This window comes from Prinia subflava, chromosome 3, assembly GCF_021018805.1.
Source record: "Prinia subflava isolate CZ2003 ecotype Zambia chromosome 3, Cam_Psub_1.2, whole genome shotgun sequence".
Taxonomy (NCBI): domain Eukaryota; kingdom Metazoa; phylum Chordata; class Aves; order Passeriformes; family Cisticolidae; genus Prinia; species Prinia subflava.
This window is the reverse complement of record NC_086249.1, coordinates 72,877,109-72,900,440: the sequence shown is the minus strand read 5'-3', so window position 1 is coordinate 72,900,440 and position 23,332 is coordinate 72,877,109. Positions and strand designations below refer to the sequence as shown.

At 41.4% G+C, this 23,332-nt stretch overlaps 1 protein-coding gene across 2 annotated transcripts in view; it reads right to left on the bottom strand.

Moving 5' to 3' along the window:
• Window positions 1–23,332, bottom strand: part of DHRSX (dehydrogenase/reductase X-linked) — a 165,086-nt gene that overhangs the window by 32,994 nt on the left and 108,760 nt on the right. For both annotated transcript variants that reach the window (XM_063392439.1, XM_063392440.1), the window contains one exon: window positions 14,154–14,361. In XM_063392439.1, the coding sequence (XP_063248509.1) occupies window positions 14,154–14,361 (208 nt within the window). The remainder of the gene's footprint in view (window positions 1–14,153; window positions 14,362–23,332) is intronic.

Sequence of the window (23,332 nt, the reverse complement as noted above, 5' to 3'; positions counted from 1 at the left end):
GGCTCGCAGGGAAGCAGAGCTGGGGAATACTCTGATTTGTTCTGCCTGGGTCTAGTCTGGCTTTCAGTAACCTCCAGATGCCAGGCAGCAGGATGCTGAACGCTCCCCATGACTCCCCATTCCCACATTTTGTGTGAGTACTCTTTTGACTTACCTTGTGGCAATGAAGCACAAACTACAAGGGCCGGATCCTCCAAAGCCTTGCATTTTGCATAGATATGTATGTCAGAGAAACACGAGTGCTGAGAAGATATAAAAGCTACCCAATCAATGAGGAAGCCTTTTATATCACAGTGCAGAGATGCAAATGATCTGCAAGGCAGCCAGGAATCAGACTTCAATAACATAATATAGATATGAAGATTATAAAATTGGATACACAGAGCAATAACTTTTGGCAGAGCCCCTGCAATAATTACCTTCTCTCATCCCAATTTCTGCGTGTGTGCTTTTTGCTTTCCAGGAATCTGACATCAATGGACTACATCAGACAGAGGAACAACATGACACAGAATTGATGAGGATTGTTGAACAATGGTTTTGTTTGTCAGACCCCATTTTGCTTGAATCATGTTGTTTAAATGCCACATTGAAAAAATAAATCAACACAGGTTATTTGACTTCCTTACATCCAGTGTTGACTTTCTGTATCAGAAAAATAGGACCACAGTGGCACCTGTACTTGCACCACTATTGTCTCCTATGCACACACATATAGAATCACAGAAGGGTGTGGGTTGGAAGTTTAAAGACCACCTAATCCCACAACCCTACCATATGAAAAGACATCTTTCCACTTGCTGTGATTGCTCAAAGTCCCATACAACCTGGCTTTGAATGGATGGGATATCCACACTGTCTCTGGACAACTCATTCCTGTGCCCCACCACCCTCATCTTAAAAATCTTTCCTTTGTGCAATCTAAATCTACTCTCTTTTAGTTTAAAACCACAAAATGTATGATTTTACGCATGGAATTATCTGGCTTTAAAGCATATGCATCTTAATCTGGCCTCTCTCAGCACTTTATGCTCTGTATGTAATTTTTTTACAATGAATAGAAGTATAATTGCATACTAAGTAAAATAATATTGACATTATGCATGTCTACTTTTTCTGAAGGTTCTAAAATCTTTCTGAAATCAAAGTGCATACAAGAGACAAACCATCCAAGCAGAACACAGCTTACCAGCAAACTGTGCTAGCAGAGCAGTGCACACGAGGCGCCTGTGACTTTGGACCTTTGCTGCTTTGAGTACACAGGGTATTGATGCTTCACAGCCAGGCAAGCAGACTCTTAAGCAGAGAAACTCTGCCTCCTAACTAGGCAACCAGCCAGGCAGAGGACTGGAAGCTCCCAGTGGTGGGTGCTGGTCAGTCAGCTAGAGAGCTGAACTGGTGTTCAATGCCCAGGGATACATCCTAATAAATACTGCCCACCCAGCTTGGGCCATGCCAGACAGCAAGGGCTGTGATATGGCAAGACTATACACACTCAGTAGCTAGGAAGAGTGGAGCAAGGACTTGGTGGGAAGAAGTTCAGTGGGAAAGCACAGCATGCCTGGCATCAGTAGCTTGGAGAAGTTCATGTTCACTCCCTTGTTTGAGTGCAGCATGCTGTGGACAACTCCTTCTACCACAGAAAACAGTGGCATCCTCCAGGGGATGCTCCTCCATAGCATTTTGCTGAGTCAGTGCTGATAAAACAATCACAAACTCACTAAATAAAAAATACAGGAGGAGTAAAGGCAGGTAGAATTTAATTTGCGGCTTTGAAATCTGTCCAAGAGAGCACAAATACACAAGACCTTCTTCTTCCTTTGAAAATAATGTTTTATGGATTCTATACTGATGAATAAATGATCAGGATAAAGCAGGTTCTGCATTTTGTGTCAAATTAATTTTTAGCAGAAGTTCTTACTTCTGGCTTAAGATTTTTTGCAATATAAGCTATAGGTTTGACTTACTATTACAAAAATTAGAGGAGAGAAAAGAAGGGGATTTTTTTGAATTTTTGCAAGAACAAAATAAGTATGTATTCCATTATGGAGTGAGTGCCTTAAGGCTTGCTGATTTGGGGTTGGTTTTTTTTCCTTTCTCCTTCTTTTTCATTTTCTTTTTTCTTCCTTTCCACCAGAAGCTGATTAGCTGATTTTAACACTTATCTCCATGGTGCTGTCTCCAGCAGCAGCCTCCCTATGGAATGTATTTTCAAAAAGTAATGAGGAGCCAAACTTCAAACTGAAGCCTGCAGTGGCTAATTAGGTGTTTAAATATGGACTCAGCTGCTATCCCAGTTTGAAAACTGGGATAGCAGTTCAGCGCCTCTCTTGGCAGTCGTACTTGTTTCTCCTCAGGTTTGCTTTAGTTGGTCTGTTTTCTACAGTGGACCCCCATTTATGCCCAATGATTCCGTATTTAGTAAAGAGCACTAAGGGAGGTGAGGGTACCCACTGACTAACAGGGGAAAGTGCTGCTTGGCACAGACCACTCCCTCCACCCTCCTGTGTGCGGGGCTCTCTCGCTGCTCTCAGCTTTTTCGCTCTCATGGAGGGCTCCTTTGGCACTGTGCACACACGTGACAGACATTATGGACTCACTGACAGCACCCTCTACCCCACCACATCGTGCTTCAGCAAAAGGCTCAGAGGACCTGTGGCCATCCTGACTGGCACACAGATCAGTTTAACACAGCCAGTGCTGGCCCTGAAGCTTTCCTGATGTGAACCTTTCACCATTGTGTTGCACATCATCCTCCTTTCACCTGTCACCCTGCACCCCAATTTCCAGTGTGTTAATTTGCCTGGAGGGCAGAGTGCACCAAGATCAAACTGCAAAAAACCCAGCTGCTGTGTGCTCCATTAAAAGACAAGTGATGCAAAACGTGGCTGACATGCTGGGCTTTTTAATGAAAGGCCACACAAAATTTCAATATATGCCTTAGGATGAATCAGGGAATTAAGCAAAACATAGGCTTGCTGTATTAAAATGACTAAAGCTTCCTAATGATTTATGTATTAATCTTGCAATACATCATCACCATTGCTTAGTCAAGACTATAAAAGTCTATTATTAAACACTCATGAAGCTTTCACAGTCTTAAATTTTCTTTCTTCAGGGAATGCAGCATAAGATTTTTCAAGTTTTGATAAATTTTGCAGCTTATTTTGAAGCAGCTAGAGAAATACATTGGAAAATAAGCATGTCTTTACCAGTTATCACAAGCAGTTTCTTTCGCTTCTCTTATGATAAAGCTTGAGTCCTAAATATTGTTTATAAGATTAAAGCAGGCTTCCTGGCAGTACTACATATATTTCTCCTGTGAACACATTTTCTGAGTTTCATTAATTGTTATTTTCTCTCAATAAAAACCAACCAACCAACCAAACAAACAAACAAATAAAGACAAGGAGAAAAGACCAAATTGGAGAAATGAGAATAAACATATTACAACTGACAACCAGTACTTTACCAATTGAAAGAAAAAGGCATATGTATTAGTAAAACAAAGCTCAAATCTAAGGTATTAAATTCTCTGCTTTTGAGATGTTGCAGTTATGTTTTGTACAGGAGCTGTCCTGTTACTATAGGCTATTGCACAGTCACTCATCTCATGTACATGACTGGGCACTTTGTGTGCTCCTGAGCAATATCTCATGTACTTCTTCATGCACATTTCTTTCATATATGTGAGGTGCAACCTTAAAAACCAAATTGTGTCAGTATACACATAATAGTTAAGGTGGCTGAAGCATAAACCTTGAGTGGATAAGGAATGCAGCATTAGGGACTCCTGAAGAGCCCTCATGACCCTGTGATGAACTTGTTCAAAAGGAAGGCTACCCTACCAACACATGAAATTAGTGGTTCTACACAAGGTAAAAACCAAATCCTTCATGTCCTAATTTGTGGTATGGGGGTTACTTAAGCAGTCATAGGCCAGTGGCAGAGCAAAACATCTTGCCTTTCATTCCTCTTCCTACAGCAAGGTCTTCAGTTCCACATGTCACTCACACACAGCTCTGGACAAACCCAGGCTTTGTCTGGCATCTTTCAACTGTAGTAAAGTAACATTTTTGTTCCTAAAACTAGAGTATAAGGGTAAAAGCCCAGAGTTGGGAAATGCTTGCTCTAACAGATGAAATATTGGTAATGGTCTCAGTAACTGGTATTTCAGCAGATCCTGCTTTGTGCTTAACCCACAATGCAGTAGGAGCCACAATCTGGAAGCTGGGTGGTGTTTTGGTTTTCGTTTCTCTTTTAAAACCATGCTTCCCAGCTTCCAGCTCTTCACTGTATAAATACATAACATTCAGTGACTAGCCCCTTCTAATAGCCTTTAGAAAATGCAGGGGGAACAAAAATTAACTTACTGTCTCTTGAGGACTACGTTTAATAAAGAAACATAGAATGTCTTCATTTTAAAATCATTTATGAAAGGCAAAATAAGCCAGGGCTTGTCATCCTGGGTGTTACTGTCATCTAGGTGGAATCAGAGCATCATTTTTCAATTGGCTGATCCCTACTTCTAATGGCAGGAGGTAAGATGCCAAGAGCTACTCTGCTCTACTGAGAGCTGCTGTGTGCAGCTTAGTTGCTGTGTGCTCAGCTGCTGTGTGCTCAGCATAGCTCTCAAATGCATGGAATCAAAGGCTGATCTTCTCAAAATCTCACCAGAATCAGCACCTTTAAAGAAGTAAATTTTTTTCTCTTTGTGTACAGTTGGTGTTAATTTCATATGTTTTGGATTATTTTAAATATCAATGTTAAATTCAAGTTATAATTACTGTAATTCCATTCTTCCAGGAAATATATGTCTTTATTTAGAATGGTATAAATTGCCTCTTTTCTACAGTCAGGGGAATTGATGCAGTGTCAAGTACATGCTAACTGTTGAAGTGGTATTTGAGCATAATAGTATCCCTTCATTCAATTAAAAATCTCCATTAAACAAATGAATTAGTAAATATATAACAGGAAGCAAGGGTTTGCATATTGCTTTACCCAAGAAAAAGATTATGGCTTCAAGATCTACATTCTGTGTCCTCATGATCCCTTTGAGGGATGGGGAAGTAACACGGACACATATCTTTTCATATTATCTCTTGGATAATCTGGATCTCAGGTTATTGAAGATTGTTACACATCTTGTAAGATTATCTATGGAATTATAAATGGGGGGAGGTACTCTCCACCCACTTGTGGAAAGCTTCCTACCTCTCCTGCAAAAGAACTTTTAAGCTGAAGGAAGTAATGGTTTATGGTTTCTTGGCTTCTGCCACAACGCTCACAGGACCACAAAAGCCCCAGCAATAACTTGAATAATCCAAAATATTCTTAAAAAGCATTTTGAAACAGGTGTAGACTTTTGCAGATTACCTGCAAGTTCTGAGCTTTTCATTGTGGGACTCAAATGGAGCTGTAGGGTCTGAACAAGCATAATGAGGTGCTGCCAGTTCAAACCCAGTGCAGTGCACCTACGGAGGCTGGCAGATTTACAGTAGACTGTGTTGGTGTACATGCAAAGATAATTTAAGGTTTAATTGTGGTGGGCTCAACCCACTGCACAGCCTTGGATTTAAGGAGGGGCTGAATATGTTCTGCTAGACCAAATATTCATCACATTGAAGGACTTGTCTGTCTTACTGGAGGAAATGTGCCTGCAAAATCCTTCTTCCTCTGAGATATCTATAACTACTGTGCAGAAAATGCTATGCCATCAATCTTTGTTTACAGAAATAACATAAGATTAGCAAGTCTGGCACAACATACTTTTGAAAATCAGGTTCTGTTCGTTGAAACAATTTAACAAACACTGCTTTTTAGATGTTTTCTTATATACTGAGAACTTGAACATCACAGCTTCAATCTGCATGATGAAAGTGACTAACTTCTAGTATATCAGTTAAGGCAAGGAACAAACTCATAAAAAAGACAGCTATTTCTTAAAAGCCATCACAAGAAGCCTTCTCCTCAGCTAGAAGATCTTCCTAGGTTAAAGAAGAAATACAGCTGAACACCAACCAGAGGAATTAAAATGTGGAAGTTTTCTGCATCCATGAAATGACTCACAGTCCAGATACAGCATGAAAGACTTTTGTTCTTGTGAGACTGTACATCAACAACATCACTCATCCCCTGTCAGAAATCAGGTGGGATGTAAATCAGATTTAAATATGAAAGGGGCATGTGAAGAGGGAGGGTCTTATCTGAGGAACATAAAAATGCCAACTTTTGCAAAACACAAAAATCTACAGGAAAGGAGTAAGATACACAGCAGTCCACAGCCAGCATTGCAAAGTGGTTATTTCTAAGTACCAAAAAAAAAAAAAAAAGAACAACCAGTGTCAGCAATCAGTTTCTGTACTATTTGGCCTTAGAGCTGAGTTTTGGGGTTCACTTTATAATTTTCCCAACAGTGTGTCACCCTGGAATACTGTAAACAGGGACCTGTAATGGAAAACCAAGCATTTCATAAGAAGGGGCATGGCATGGCACGGGACCAGAATGCTTAAGATCTCTTACACTTGCAGACATGCCAGAACCTAGTGAAATCTGGCAGGTTTAGCTTTCCAGGAAATGGCAAGAAGTTTCATGTCCTGAAAAACCAACAGCATCACTGAGCTGCCCTGCCCCAGCCCTCACTGAAAGAAGAATGTGAAGAAATTGCTGCTTTGACAGATTGATTGATTGATTGATTGATTTCTTTTGTGGCAATTCAGGTACTAAACATCCCCACCACTCCTTTAATATCACTGTTAAAAGCTCTTGACCTTCCCCTAAAGCTACTGTGAGCCACAGTATTCCTCAGTCTCTGTTGCTCCTGGGAAGCTGAGATTTTGCTGTGTACAGCCCCTCTCCACCTCCCATGGCAAGAAAGGCTGGGCTACCACAGCTCCCAACACATAATGAGAACAGAAGAAATGGGCCAACAAAGCTACAACTGTATGAGGTATTCTGGCAGTATTAAAACTCCTTGGGGCTAAAAGATTTTACGTTTACAGAGATTCATTTTACTTAGAAAGCATAGTTTTCACAATTTTTTTTTTTTAATCAAGAGCTTGATTTAATCAAAATACCAGTTTTTCTTCACGGGTTTAAGTTTCAGCTGCTTGATCTGCTTTTGAACAGATGAAGCTCTCCTTCTCTGGACAAAGAGGTTTTGAATGAGAAATAGAGAAAAGGTTAAGAGTCAACAAATCACAGATGCAGAAATCTGCCTTCAGCTCCCTGCACAATAGCTCATAATCCTTAGTTCATGTGGCAAGACCTGGAATGCATGGCTATGAAGAAACAGAAGCAACAGCAGGGCTGAACCTGGAGGGGGTTTCTGGAAGGTGAGCTGAAAATTTTGATCATTTCTCTTAACACATTATTCCAGGGATTTACAGGCATGTGCACCAGCCTTCCCCAGCTATCCTAGGCAGCCCAAAGGACAACTCCTCTGACAGGACACTGTGAGGATTGTGGTTGTTAAAGCAACTGAGAGAAATGCTTAAAACATTTGAATAATCACCCAGAATGTGAACTCCAAAGCTTTTAAGGTTCATTCAGCCATAATGAGTCTTTTTGCTAACAAAAAGTTGTTAAACTAACCTTCCCTTCTCAAGGGGAACAAGCTCTCTCTCCACTCCCAGTTCTCTTTCGCCCTCTCTGTCACATGAATGCAATACATTAACTTTCAAATTATCGTAGAACTATCTTGCCTCTCTGGAAAACAGCACATCTGTGAGAGCTACTGTCCTGAATGCCACGCAGAGCTGGCTTCTCCCAGCCAGCCCACGGTGCAGGGACAGTCTGGGCATCAGGAGCACCCGTATCTCACATACTAACCAGCATGCTGCCATTTTGAACTAGTTCAGAAACACCATGTCCTATCAAACCAATTACCATTATTAACAATCCTTTGTTAAGAAATCAATTCCTTTAGAGCAAAAAGGATTTTAACATTGTGACAACAAAGGAGCTACACTTAATATCCCCCAATACATGTTAGTCTGACATTATCTTTGTGGTATCAGTGTTACACTCTCTTATTGTTTTGCAGAAGTCAATCAACCCTAAAAGCATTTTGATTAGACAGAACAAAAATACATTGATAAATTAAAATGATCACTTTCTTGAGTTGACATCCTGACTTAAATTATTTATTTCTTTGTTATTTGTTGCAGGAAGAGAGAAGAATGGATAAAACACTTGATGCATTTGAGATAGAACTCTGTCTTTTGAATTGATGAATTGGTCTGCTGATACAGTAGCCCATTTATTTTTTTTAAATTAACTTATAGAATTTGAGATCTGTGCCTTCCCCAGTACACCCATTTTCCAGGCTAGTCAATTTTTCCAATTAATGCTAATTGCTGCAAACACAAGGGATCATTTTGCAAAGCAGCAAATGCTTTTGCATTTATACAGAAAGTATTTGGCAAAGAGGGACTTATGTGTGTGCAGTAAGCATTTAAATACTTATCATCTAACTCTATACAGGAAAACTTGATAACCTGCTGCAGGAAAGACATGTCTAAATTATTACAGCACTGTACTGCAGTTGGCATTTGGTCCTGTCAAGGCAACGTGATTTATCTTGCAAATAGAACCAGAATATGAAATAGAAGACATTGTGGAGGAGCTGCTTAAACAGCAGAACTGAAAGAAAACCATATATTCCATGAGTTAAATAAAACCTATGATAATATGTATCTATCTAACAATATAGAACAATCTTTTATGATCACAATTTTTGTATTTTTCACACCATTTTATTGAACAACAGTCTAGTGAAACAGCTCTTTGTGTGTTATTATGAAAGACTTCTGTACTGACTAAATTGGATGTACAAAAAAGGAGTAATAATGAAAATCTCTCCTACTTATTTTTACAAAATTTCCTTTATTATATAAAAAAAATAGAAAAATACCCAACAGCACTATGGTACTACTATGCTACATCAGCTTCATGTTTGTTTTTGCTTGAATTTCAGATGTTATACTTCTAGATCTTCCAGTCAGAGAGAATTAAGAAACTTTAAGAGACAAATCAATCATGAAAAGGCACTGAAGAAATTATTTGGATATTTAAAAAATAGAGGCCTTTCCTCAGAAAAAAATGTTGACTCATCAAACCATTATTAGTAAAAAACCCCTATTCTACACAAATGTCCAGCTTAAAAAAATGATTTGAAACTGATGGAGATAATTGAAAGGGATGGCTTAGAAATTAAAGGTTGGGAGTTTCAGTTTTATTGTCATACTTCAAAATCAGAATGCCAATGTACTCATAGGGATAATTAGAAATAAATTTAAAAAAAGATTTGTAGAACAGGGAAATCAAGTGTTTTCATTCCAAAAATGGATACATATTTTCCAAAAGTGATTCAAGATCTTAACTCTTAGTTGCTGTTCATAGAAAATATTTTCCAAAACTTCAGTAATGCTGATGGAAAAAACCCCAAATTTCTGCCCAAATTTATTACAACTTTTTTAACCAACAAACATCACATACATGGAAGAAGAGAAGATGAAGGACACTCCTCATCCAAGAACAGGAGGACTACAGACACTTTGCTGGACAGATTTTCTCATCAGTACCTAATACTTCCTGTTACAGTTCCTTATGAACTGCCTAACATAGGAGATAAACTGGAGCTGCCTGGTCTCTTCAGAATCTTCCCAGGTCTAGGGCAGAGCTGTTTATCCTATTTTACACCAGCTAGGACACACATGTGGCAGCTGGGAATTTTGCAATTCTTTTCATTTAACTTCTATTGTCTCTGACATGATTCATGCACTGGGGCTACAGGGAAAAATACAGAAATTATATCTAATATATCATACTCAGCTTGGAGAGTTTCAAAAATAATCAGCTCCTTCTGCAGTTGGAGAGCAGAGGAAAGGGAGCAGAAAAGTGTGACTAACTGTTCTTGAATATACAAGAGATGTGAACCAGAAAGGAGCTGTGTTACTGTGGCTGGGGAGTTCATAGATCCGTGATTCACAGCATTACAGGGCCCATTTGGTATGCAAAAAGAGAGGATGATGAAAGGAATAGTTAGTCATGGAGAAAAAGCTAGACAGAACACACAAAGATGCTAACCCCTGGGAAAGGAGCATATTCAAGTGTGATCCACAGCCTGGGAAAGAAACTACGGTCTTCTTTTCTTTATTTTCCTAAAAATACCTTCTTACTTTGGTAGGTAGAGCACTCAAAGGAGTATCCTACACCTCAGCCTGAAAGAGCACTGTGAACTCCAGTGCACTGCTCAAGCCTATCTCAACCCAAGTGGATGGTACATTATTGTTCAAGTCTTTGCTAGAACCAGACAGCCATATTCTCTCATGACCATACTTTTTTTCTCCTCTCAGCTTAGAAAGCATTATTTGAGGCAGGCAAAAGAGGAAAGAAGGCCATGCAAGCTGTGCTGCTGGAGCACAGTGTACTACCCTCTGCATGTAGCTGCTGAAATCACCACAGTGGAAATGCTTGTGGATAGGTTGTGTTTCTCTTAACTTTCACCTCCTGAAAACAGTCGTGTTCAAAGTAGGGATGAAGGGGAATGATTTGCCTTAGGGGTCCCCTTGTCGACTCATGTGATTGCTGTTGGAAATGGTCTGGATCTAAGAGACCACAAAGGCGTTTGATGTTCTTCATATATATCCTTCAGCAAAAGAATGGGAGAACACTCAGTGCTCTTGTGCGTGTGCGTCTGCATTTTCAATAACACACATGAAACAAGCTGTGCCCTGCCTGTTTGGAACAAGCTCTGTCCTGCCTTGCTGTACCCATACCATGCCTCTTCCACTGGTGTGTGTGTGAGTGAAGAGGAGGGGCAGAAATGGGGAGAAATGGCATTCATATGGAAGAGATAGGAGAGGGGCTAGGGGGAAAAGACAGGAAGAAAAATGGACAGGAGGAGATAAACTGGTGGGGAGAAATAAGACAATCTCAAAAAAAGGAAAAAAAAAAGGAAAAAAATTTATGAAAAGAAAAAACATGATATAGGGAGGGAAAAGCCAATTCAAGCAAAAAAAGTTCAAAAGACAGATGAAGAAGCAAGTAAGCATGAAGAACGAGACAATAAAGGAAGGAAAATAATGTAAAATACAAAAATACAAAATTAAATGAACCACCTACTGAAAAGAGCTAACCAGAGCAACATGGGATAAATCATGAAACGTGATTTATCAGAGCAACATGATAAATCATGGTTGGCAAGATGGCAGGACACAAATCAAAGAGGAAACATGGAGGACAGTAGCACAAGCTTTGTTTAAGACTGTTCATGGGACAGGCCTTCCAACAATTATTTGTTATCCAGTTGCCCTGCGGTTACTGACATGGATGATGTCTGGTTTCAGAGCAGATCTCTCAGCAGCAAATATAACCAATGAGGAGAAATGGACACAAATGTGACTGCCAAATCCTTCTCCCACCCAGAGTCTCCTGGGTGGGAGAAGGATTCCATAGAAAAGTCTGTGGTAAAGCAGAGAACTGAACCTCAGTTTACTGTCTCCTTTAAGTCAAGACAAGCCTTCAGCCTTTCCTTCTCTGCCATGCTTGATGGATGAACCCCTGCTCCAGCACTGTCACTCACCTCTAGTCAGGACACTAGCCCAAATAGCATCTAGGAATAATGAGACAAGAGTACAGTAAACAATCCAGCCTGCTGCCAGCAGTAATTTCCCCAGCACAGAGTACAAGCCCCCTTTCTCCACTAATGACTCCAGATGGTTTTGCTGCTTTCCTGCTAGGTTATGACTACCAGCCAATCTGGGAACATACACCCAAGTCATAAAATGAATTATGGCCAACTGCTGCAATTTAAAATAAAGAAAAGAAAAAAAAATAGAAAATTTTAGAATGACTTCCCATTAAAGCAGCAAAAATGAGACATGGCATCACCAGGAAACTGTTTGCCATGGGTGTCTTTACCACATCCATTAAAGCTCTTGAATGTTGCTCTGAATCACAAGGCATCTCCAGGGCCCTGTGGAGCAGACAATGCCTGGGTATGACACCCCCCACCAGTCCTCCTGCTAAACCCCCTGCTCACACTTTAGGGACACACTCAAACACACAAATGATCTCACAGGTTTTTGCAGCACTATTTATTTATGGTGATATCAAACTATTCACCTGACTGGGGCCTTTTTGGCAGTTAGGCTAAAAAAAAATACCCAGGAGCATCTTTTTACACCTGAACCAAGGAAAGGTTTGGACCTGAATTTACAGCCCACTCTGGGTTTCAACAGTGTGCATATATATGTGCAGGCAGCATGGCTGTCCCTGAGTGATTCAGAGCATCTGTGTGGGAATGAGCAGGCAAAATCAGTCAGAGTCTGTCATCCTTTATGGCCCTTCTTACATCAATAATGTTGAAATGTAAAGGACACAAAAGCTGCAGGTAAATCTCACTGGTATATTATTATTTTTATGTCAGACTGGTCATGTTCTTGCTCAACTATAACTTACCAAAATCAAACATTTCTGGTTCATTTAAAACATGAGTTAATAATGATAAATCAAAGATAGGGATGATCCTAAATTAAAGAGGCACGGTACAAGGCCTTGCTATAATCAAGGAAACTACTGTTATCTAGAGACACAGAAGAGTCACATTTAATTCTGCATTCCCACTTTAGCCCAAAGAAATACTAATCCCCTTAGCCCACTTGCATGGTGCCATCCAGCACATGCCCATCAGAAACAATGAATACATAATATTAAGTCAAGAGTAAGGGTAATTTCCTGTGGTTGCTTTACAAGCAAGAGATTAAATTGTGACTACCCTGTAGAGGCTTAAACAATGGCTTGTAATAAAACCGATGCCATCATATGTAATCAGAAGTTTGACATGCCTAATGCAGCATTCATATGTGAAAAGTCTATAGTGGAAACAACCCAGCCCTTTAATTTCAGTCTTTGTTCGGAAATGAAACCTTGGGCCAGGTACTTCTGATCACCTGCTGAAGTCCCTGCCAAGGGATGGAGACAGATTTTCATGGAGATGACACTGGAGTCAGACTGGCTCCATGCAGGCAGGCAGGCAGAAGCTCTCTGGAGCCCAGGAGAAGGCTTGAGCCTGTTAGTAAGCACGTAACTGGCGTGCATGACTGCATGGGGAAATGCTGACATTTATCTGTTATCCTGCCCATTCCTCTGCCAACTAAACCACTCCACACTGTTCCTGCATGATACCAGAGACATTTACCGCGTCATTTGATGTCTTCCTAATGTAACAAATATCCCACAGACCCTCATCCGCAGATTTCCTACACGACAGCAGGAGGTCAGAAGCCATCCATGCACCTAAACCCATTTTACTGGATTAAAAACCCAGGGCAGCCACAATCTGGATCTCAGCAAGCTCTTGGGGAAGCACAGGGGGTGACACAGACACGACCAGAGTGTAGCGTTGGCAGTGAATCGGCAGGCTGATGTGTGAGAGGGCAAGGACCAGAGGAGGGGACAGGGACAGGCAGGGTGACACAGCCTGGAGGTGGCTGGGGGAAGCTGGAGCAGGGCTGTGAGGGAAGCCACGGAGAGGCTGGGATGCCAGCAGCACTGCAGGACAAGGAAGGCCAGAGGCAGAGGGAGCTGCAGGCAGGAAGGGGCGGCAGGAGGCACAGCGCCGGCACAGCGGCCCGGCAGCCGGGCGGGAAGGGCGGTGGCAGCAGCATCCCTGCTCGGCGGGCAGGCAGCAGCAGCTACGGGCGGTGTCTGGGCTCGCCTGAGGGCAGCGGCTCTGAGCACGCATCCTCCTGGGGACCACGCCTGGCAGCATCCGCACAAGCCATTCCCAAACATCCCGGTGTTAGGGAGCGTCTCCCTGATGAGACGGTGGCGAGTCCAGGCGCTGCGAGCACCATCAGCATCACCGCAGTATAAGCGCCAGAAAGCAAAGTGAGGTTTTCAAAGTCCAGAATAAAAGATGCCGTTCAGAGCTCATAAATTATTTGTACCTTTGGGTCGGGGCTGCAAGCTTTGATCAAATATTAAATATATTAAGCAAGTGCTTGAAAACCACCATAAATTGTATTAAAAAAAATTAAAAGGCAACAAAACCCCACCTCATTCAGTAGTCAGTAAAAATTGTCTTGTAGTTTAATCTGCACACGATTACTACAGACCAGTGAATAGCAAAAACTGATCGGTACCTGCTTTGTAAGTCGTTTAGGTGCAATTTGCCTACATAATGGGTGGCTGATGAGACAGTGATGATCCTAGCGCTGTGACTGTGCGTTCCTGATTGCTTCAGCGTATCCAAGAGGAGGTTAGTCAACAGGAAGTGTCCCAAGTAGTTCAAGCCGAAGTGCTCCTCAAACCCATCCTCTGTCTTCCTTTCAGGGACCAGCATCACCCCAGCTGGAGGAAAAAGTAGAGGTAAAACCTGTTGATTTATTTCAGAGGAGCAGCAAGCTAGAGGGAGGATGAATCTCCTGTTGCAGAGGGTAAACACAGCATTTAGAGCAGTGAGTGACTGGTGATGGTATGTAAAGTCAAAAATGATTGATTCCTGACAAGAAAAATGTTTAAACCCCCACTTTGGTTTCTTTATCCAGATAATGTGCTGATTGACTCTCTCTCTCCCTCCCTGCAGGACTGTGAGTTCATCTGTGAAAAGTGTTTTGAGGAGGCGGGAGCTGGGTAATCCCAACATCATTCCCTCCATCAAAGCTCTGAGCAGTGGAGACAAGACCAGGCTAAGCAGCAGACCTGCTCTCCCAGACCTTTTTTCCTGGATCCTGGCTGGAGTTTAAAGCTCTGGTGAGCCTACGTCTGAAATCTGCAACTTCTGTCTCACTGGTGTGGGTGAGAACAGACGTAGCAAATTTACCCAATATATCTTAATTACCACGCTTACAAGCAGCTGCATATTGAAATTAGGTTTTCAATGCTTATTTTGGCAATATTTTTGCATAAATTTCCACAAACCACAATTTTCAAACTCAGTATCTAAAATAAGTATCCACATCCCCAACATGCAATGTTGATTTCAGCATCTTGCAGAGAATTCTGTGCTCATGCATAAATTATATCATGTATTGAGGCTGAGTGAGGGATAGTTACCCTGCTCAGTTATAGCATAGACTTGAATGCTATAAATTATTCTTATTTTATTAAAATTTAATTACTGTACAAGTAGACATGACCTTTGTCATTTAAATGTAGATGGACATAACTCATGGAGAATCCTGTTATAGGATGTTTCTCTCTAACACCCATAAATATAGTACAGCAGAAAGGCCACCTCTGCACACAGGACATGAGAGAGTGTCAGCTTAATCCTCGTGCTACTTCATGTGCCCACTAAAAAGCCTTTAACAACCCATTTCCTGGTGTCAGCCTGACCTGATGATTGTACATTAAATGACCATTTTAAATTGCACATGCTGTGCATCTACATCATTGCTTTTGGGGTTTCTGCCACCTGACAGTCCTGCTTTGTTGCTGTCTCTTGGGCCGAAGGAGAGATATTTTGGGAATCTTTTTTAGCATGGCAAACACCCATAGGGATTCACCTGTGGCTTCTTACTGCTTAACAGAGCAACTGGAGAAGCAGTGGGAGGGGAAGAAACTCAAGACCACAGAGAAAACAAAAGGTTTGGGTGGAACACAGCACACCTGCAAAGGGAGAACATAAGACTGAACATGAGCGATGCTGACTGGTGGTACAGTGAAAGAAACACAACACAAATTATATGATGAGGCTCCATAAAAGCTGGTTAGCATCTCCTTATGTCATTTACTGCTGTAAACTGTGTATAATCACATCTGTAATAGTGGCTGGGACTGAGAACTGACGTGAAGGTTGTGGACAGATGCAAATGCGAGACAAGCCCAGCTGTGACTTTTTCTTGTTTTCTGGGAAGAAGGAAAGGATGGGAATGGCTCAGGGATGGAACAAACCCCAAGCTCCCAGACAAAGTCTCAGCCTACTGCAGTACAAGTTTTAGCACAGACAGAACTCCGCATGAGCTGTTGGAGGGCAGATGGAAACACTGCTGCGTCTCTGAGCACCAGGACTAGTACAAGGAAATGATTTGCATATCTCTGAGGCCATCCTGCCCTCCAAAGCTCTGACACTTGGAAAAGGGGAAAGGAAGCAGTTTGCCAGAGTTCTGTTTGCAGCAACACTGGTAAAATACAAGCCCAAGAAAGGCAGCCAGTATAAAAGAGCCCCAGCACAGCAAGGCTGATCTGCATGCCAAATCCTACTTCTGCATCTGCTGGGATTGCTGCAGGGCTCGATGTAGGACCCCTCCATGCACAGACACATTTCTGTCAGTTGAGTCAGATAGAGGGATGGAGAAATTTGTCCTGAGAGAAGTGTGTTAGACAGCTGCTACAGCCGTTCAGCTTTGCATCATGACCAGCAGGCAAACACAGGGAGGCTGCCATTGCTCACATTAGCCCCGAGGATGCCTCTGCCATAGCAGCTTCACCCTCGACCTCCAGAGAGGCACAGGATTTCAACAACACATAGAGGCTTTGCCCTCCACCCCAATTAGTCTCCACCATCTGTGCTGTACATCCTGGAAGCAAAGAAACAGATCTGAACTCACATCAGGAGAGAGAAAAAATTTTCATTTACGCAATGCACAACAGTAAAGATACACACTCCCCATATTCTTTTGCTCATTCTTCAAGAGAATCCCCTGAGCAGAAATCCTGGTCAAGTCCTTAAGCAGGTACAATCAGCTCTGCCTGCATCTGATGCTATTACAATTCCCTTTATGTCTTCAAGTGTTGCTCAAATAATGTTAAGCCAAAACAGCTTTGAAAGACTTTTTTTTTTGTTTTTTTAAAGGCTCTCATCTTTCAGGTAGTTCATACCAAGGCTGTCAAAAAAATCTTGTCCAGTAGTCTGAGGGCAGTTTCTCTCATTGGAGGAAAAGCCATTTTTAATTCACTAAAACTGAACATACAGAGAAATACCCAAGAGGCAACTGAACCTGTCTCCTTCCTTAACGAAAGGGAAAACCTTGTAAGTGTAGCAGCAAGCTCTCTTTTCTAAATTATTAACTACCTAACATTTAGTAGATACTATAAGTGGCATGCTATTGATTTTCTCTTGTCCAGAAACATCATCAACTTTCTTAAGAGTCTCAAAATGAAAGCTGGTTCTACATTTAATTCTTTGAATTAATCCAAGACTACTTGAAACATTAACAAATGCCTTATCTTTTCATTGTAAACTTAGAATGATTGTACTTATTCTTCCAGTATAGAATCCAAATAACTCTATATCTTTCTGATTTTAATTATCAATAGTCACCCTTATAAATTTTTCAGAGTGTATGTGAAATTTGAAGTGGAAGCGCACAAAAAATTAATGTCAAGCAGCTCAGTTTTGATACAACCTTCTTATACGTTTTTCCCTGTGATTTAGCTGGATTGTCTCTAGAAGATTCAGTTTTAAAATATCACTGATAACATCATGGCATAAGAAAATGAACTAATAAGTAAACTGAACATGAGCTTCTACTTTGTCATTGATTAGCTGTTGCTGAAATATTCTGGCAAAAGACTGATAGCATGGGAACAAAAAACTCACTAAACAAAACATGGATATGTGATCTTGCAGAGGTAGAAATAAATTAAAATAAGGAAAATATTTTCTGCAAAACTATGCTGAACAACTGTTCTTACAGTAATACATTCCAGTGTGTTGCAGTTCTGCATTTATTGTAATATGTTCAAATTATACACGTTTTAATTAGCTTTAATGAATAACAAAAAAACTTCTTGTTTAATTCTATGACTAGGCAAAAATCATATTTCTCACTCAAAGAATGAATATACTTCAAGAGAGCTGTCTTTTTAAGCAGGAATTTATGATGATTTTTTATAAAAGTTTGTAATGAAACTCTTGGTTTCTGATCCATCTTATATAATTTAAAGAACAAAATGGATCTGACACTGCATGCAGCATAACAAAAAATTGTATGATAGTTTTAAATATTATAGGTCAGATATACCCCATTTTTATTGAATTATACAGGAGAATTTGTGCTATGCCTGCTCATACCGCAGATGATGACAAATATTGCTCTCCCATACCTCCCACTGCAAAGACATCCTTCATCTCCAGTATAAAATGTATTTTAAGAGCTGTAAAAATATTTCACAAGTATTTCAATTATCTGGATTTATTTACAGCGAGCTACTTCAAGGTTTTTTAAGTCATTTCTCTCAAACTCACTACAAAATAAAAATTTAAAATTTCATTTTCCCATACGGAACAGAATGTCAGCCTTCCCAGCCAGGCTCACAGAAGAGGGTTTGGAGGCAGATCCCCCGGACACAAGTTCTTACATCTCCAGACAGCCAAAGGCTGGGCAGATCATTTAATAGGTCAGCCACAAACACTTACACATAACACCCTCTCAGCAGAAGGTGAACCTTTATAATCACATTCACCCAGTTCTTGCTATTTACAAGGAAGAGATACATACTGTACCAAAAATGTTCCCAAGGGGAAAAATCAGGCGACAGTTACTTCCAGTAAAGCACAAAGCCCTTCCTCCCTGCAGGCTTTGGACTGTCTTAGCTGATGCTTTTGGCAGCATTTCCAACCCCACGAGGAGCAACCCACCCCACTTCACAGAACGTCAGAACTGCTCCTGTCCTGCACACCCATGCAACAAAACACCTCTGGGTGTATCTACATGTACAATAGCATAGCCCACTTCTCACCCGAGCAGAAGAACCCCACAGCAGCATGCCCTGGCTAGGCTGCCTGTACCAGATTGCTTGTTCCGCCTTCTTCAGTTGGGCTATGCAATCCCAGAGTACGCCTGCCCTGCCAGCCTCTCCTGGCTAGTGAGCAACGGGAACATGCAATGCCTTATTGTAAGGATTGCCCCCAAAAGTGCTTACTGGAGGCACAACTGTGCCCACACGACTGCTTCTCACAGGTACTGCTCCTTCCTGCCTTGTCTGGGCTGAAGAGCAGTGAACTTGCAGCACTTCTGTAAAAGCTGTGGCATGGCTGCTTACTAAGCCACAACCCCAACACAGAGTCCAGTGCTACAGGTGTGCCACATGCCTACTGGTGTCCCAGGAAAGTGTTCTGGGTCTCAACAGGACAACACACAGAAGCCAGATTAACAGTGTATGAGAACTGAAAAGGTAAAAATCCCAGCAGTTTAGAAGAAAAACACAAAAATGCTGATGAATCTTGGTGCAGCTTTCCAATGTTATTGTCTTACACCCTGTCTCAACAGAAGGAGCTTAGACTCTTGCATTTCCTAATGTCTTTTGGAGCTTTTTATATGAGTGTATGCAAGTTTCCAAAGCCAAATGGGAGGAAAATGAAGCAAAGCAAGAACTTTTTCCCCATGGCATAACAATGAAACCTGGATGATACATAGACCACACCAATGCATTTGACCCTTGGGGAGATGCAAAGACACCTGTTGGTCTGTCTGGCCTCAGTGCTGGAACAATGTCCTTTGAACCTTGTGGACAAAAGGACATGGACCATTCCTGGAAGGTACTGGCCACTGTGAAAACAGATTTGATAAAGGACAAAGACTGATCCTAGGGTTGTGGAGAAGAACCATCTCCAGAGGATTAGGTCTCTCCTACGTCCCAGAACATCTTCTCCATAGGAGTCTGCCTGAGCCTCCGTTCCAGCACTGAACAAGCTCCTGTGAGCTCTCACCTCCTGCTCTCTTCCCCCAAGATGCTCTGCACCACCCTTTGCTTTTTCTGATTACCTTTCCTGAGAACTTCCCCAACTCCCTGTGCTGGGCAAAATGCATGGCCATGATGAACCAATGACAGTGTTCTACTTCCCAGCCTCCCCTCCTCCCTTACCCCATAATCCAGTGATCCCATGCTGATCTTATCAAGGAACAACCTGTGTTAAGGAAGGAGGGGAGAGGTTCAGCCCCAGACACGTATATCAGCTCCATCTACCTCTCCGCTTCCCTGTGAATGGTGAGGTCCTTCTCCCTAATTCTCTTACCCAGCCACTGTAGCTCCTTTGTCTCAGTCCCACATCACTCTGCACCCTGCAGGCATCTGCCTGTCACACACCTGCCTCACCCTCCCCTCGCTGCTGAGCCTTGTTTCCTGCTGCAGCCATGATCCGTGGCTCCGAGGCTCATCCCAGCTTCTCCATCCCCACTTCAGGCTCAACCAGCTGTGACTAAATTACAAGTTTCTTTGTACAAGTTACAACAAAGTGGATGATCAAGCAGAAGAGATGTCCCAATCCTTCTCCACCAGGATAAATAATTCCCATCTCTGTTAAATACCAGTAAACTTGCAAGTAAGAGATCAGTCAAGAATGCCCTCATGGAGAAAAGATTCAATCACATAGTACCCAACAGAGACGCCAGTCCTCAAGGTTAAGGACTTGATCCTTGTGAATTATATGGTGTCTTAGCACTTCCAACCTCTGACTGAGGTTGTGAATGCTTAGACACCATAAAATTCATAAAGATTCACATTCCTTCCACATAATTCACATAATTCTCCTATAGTTCAGACATACCTAATGACTCTCTTCATCCTCACTACCCACCCCAGCTCTACCTCAGTACTTGCTCTCTTACTAATTGTCTGATATTTAACAAAAATATATGGTATGTTCATAGGTTAATTCTCTAGAAAAGTCTTTTAATCAGAATATTAAAATGTTTTGCGGTCAAGGTTTTTGCCATCCTGATGGTTCCCAACTAACTATCCTGTTCCTCCCACCCATCAACTCTTCACAGTCTATTATTCATGGGACAGAAGCTTGTCACAGAGATCATGGACTCATGATCAGAGACTGAGGCCATCATTCTGGACAGTGGAGAGACTGGAGGAGCCTGAAGGGAGACCCAGTGCCTATCTGCACCAAGCTCAGAGGCAGCCAGGAAGAGCAGATGGGACATTGGTGCATTTGCCTGCACGCTGCACCTCCCACCACAGCTCAGGGCTGTGATTCGGGCAGAAAGACCTGCTCAGGCTCAACTGGGGACATGCTTGGTACAGGCAAAATATTCTATGAGGAATGTACAAAAAGTGGCTTACAAAGGGCAGTGCTTAGTAGGCTTCTGACTTGACCCATCAGGGGGATGTTCCATATGTGGCAAAAGATGCAGCCACTAACACAAAGGCAAGATCTTGTCTACATTCAATTCCACACCCTGTGATAAGACCCAGCCTTTATGAAAAACCTTGCCATCATTTTGACATTAAAAAAACCCTAAGATGTTTGTATTAGCATTGCTGGAAACAGATAAATTGTTTTATCTGGCATTACAGAATAAAATAAAGAAAAAAAATTGCCTAAGGCAAATACTTGGCATGGAAACTCTTAGCCCAGACACTAAAAGTTTGGCTAAGTAGTAAGGAACTGAAAACTGAATAATGTCTACTGCTGATGCTCCCAGACCCACCTATAATGTTCACAAGGGAGAAGTGCACTATATTAGCTGTGCCAAATAAGATAAATGTGTCTTTCCAGAAAAAACAAGATAAAGCACATGTCTTTCATAGTTTCTCAGTAAGTTAAAGAAAAGAAAATGAAAAAATGCAGACAATCCACATCCAAGGACTGTGAGAACAACAACCAAATCTTGGTAGGTTCAGAACATAACCAAACCAGCTGCAGTACCTCCCTAAGAACAGATTCACATTCTTAATCAATGTCACATCACTACACATGAACACAGCACAAGCCAGTTCATTGGAAAATGTGTCAGTTAAAAAAAAAAAATAAATACATTTCATAACCAAGGATTTGATTTTACCCTAGAATAAACCAGAGCATTTCTAATTAGGTCTGGTTCAAAAAACCCCCTTTGTTTCCTAAAAAATATTTGCAGTAACTGTTTGGTTATTTGAGCTGGCACAATGATGAGTTAGCCCACTCACAATCAGAAAATAGGAAAGTCAGTCACAGCTTTCTAATTCAATAGGATATTCTCTCAGAAGTAAAATATTTTGGTTTGCAGTTTGTATATAAAATATTTTTACCTAAAAACTATGAAAGGATTAAGTAAAAATAAAACATAGTTCACTCCTGCCTTTCAGAAAAGCCAATGGCAAATGTTCCACACACTTAAGTAGAACTGGTTGGGTTTCCTAATCCATCAATAGCTGAATTTTGTATCTGTCTTCCACTGATAAAATGTTCAAATTCAAGACATAAAAGCATATGAGTCAAAAACCTGCAGCATGTGGAGCCTGAGATATTTCCCCTTTCACAAAGTGTTTGATATCAGAGACAGAGAAAAAAGCTTTGGAAATAATCAGAAAGACAAAGATAATATCAAACAAAAGTCAGGATTTTCATGAATGAAATCCTTACTCTTTGAAAGCCAGAAGAGTCTAAGGTTACCCCCCTAACTTAGTAGTTCTTCCAATAAAAAATAAACTTTTTATAGGAAATCTGACATCTTATAAGATACATATAATTCTGGCAGACAAAAGTGCTATTCAAGTATAATAAAATTTCTGTCTGATGACTGCTAAAAGTCCATATGCCAGATAAATGTGGGCATTGCACAACCCTCATTTGCTCTGAAAGAGACAGGCTGGATACTGTCAGCAGTGTCATGGTGCTCTGACACATGTGCCCAGACAAGTTACTCTCAACACCTAAGGCACCTAGTACCTGTGAAGAGCAGTGTGTGAGCAGCCAGCCTCCCCACAGTCAGCTCTTTTGAGAGATGAACTCTTCTGAAAAATCTGAGAAGGTGGCACCTGTCATGCACTGAACTTCATAAAAAGATATGGCTCTGAGAGTTTCCTCTAATTTTAGAACATGTTAATACTGCATGTTAAGGGCCTTATGAATCTTCCAGGTTTTCCCAGCATACATGGAAGATCCATTGTAAGCCAATCTCTCCACCACCTCAAATTAACTCTTCCAGGTAAAACCGTCTTCCAAAGGCCCAGCTCTTCTACGATATCTAGTACTTATCATCCATTACATTACAGGCAAACGCTATTTGCTCTTCTGCTCATCCCCTTCTCCCTTTGTCCTTATCCCTCTATACCTTTTCCATCATAGATTTGTTTGGGTATTGCTCTAATTCGTCTTTGAGGATGGATAAAGATGGAACGTGATGTTTTAAGCAAGACACTGGAAGAACTTTAATGAGATATCATATCCTGAGTTCACCACAGTTTTCCCATGTGGCTGGAGGGGAAGCATTAATTTCAGTGAAATCCAAGTATCACTGGAGTAACAGCAATCCTCACTAGCTTTCCCTCAAGGCCTTCTGCAGTGAATTTCCACATCTCTGAGGTTTCTTTCCTTTTCATCAGAACAGTCAGTGTAGCCTGCAGCTGCTACAGGCAAGGGAGCTGGCTCCCCTAATCCAGTGGG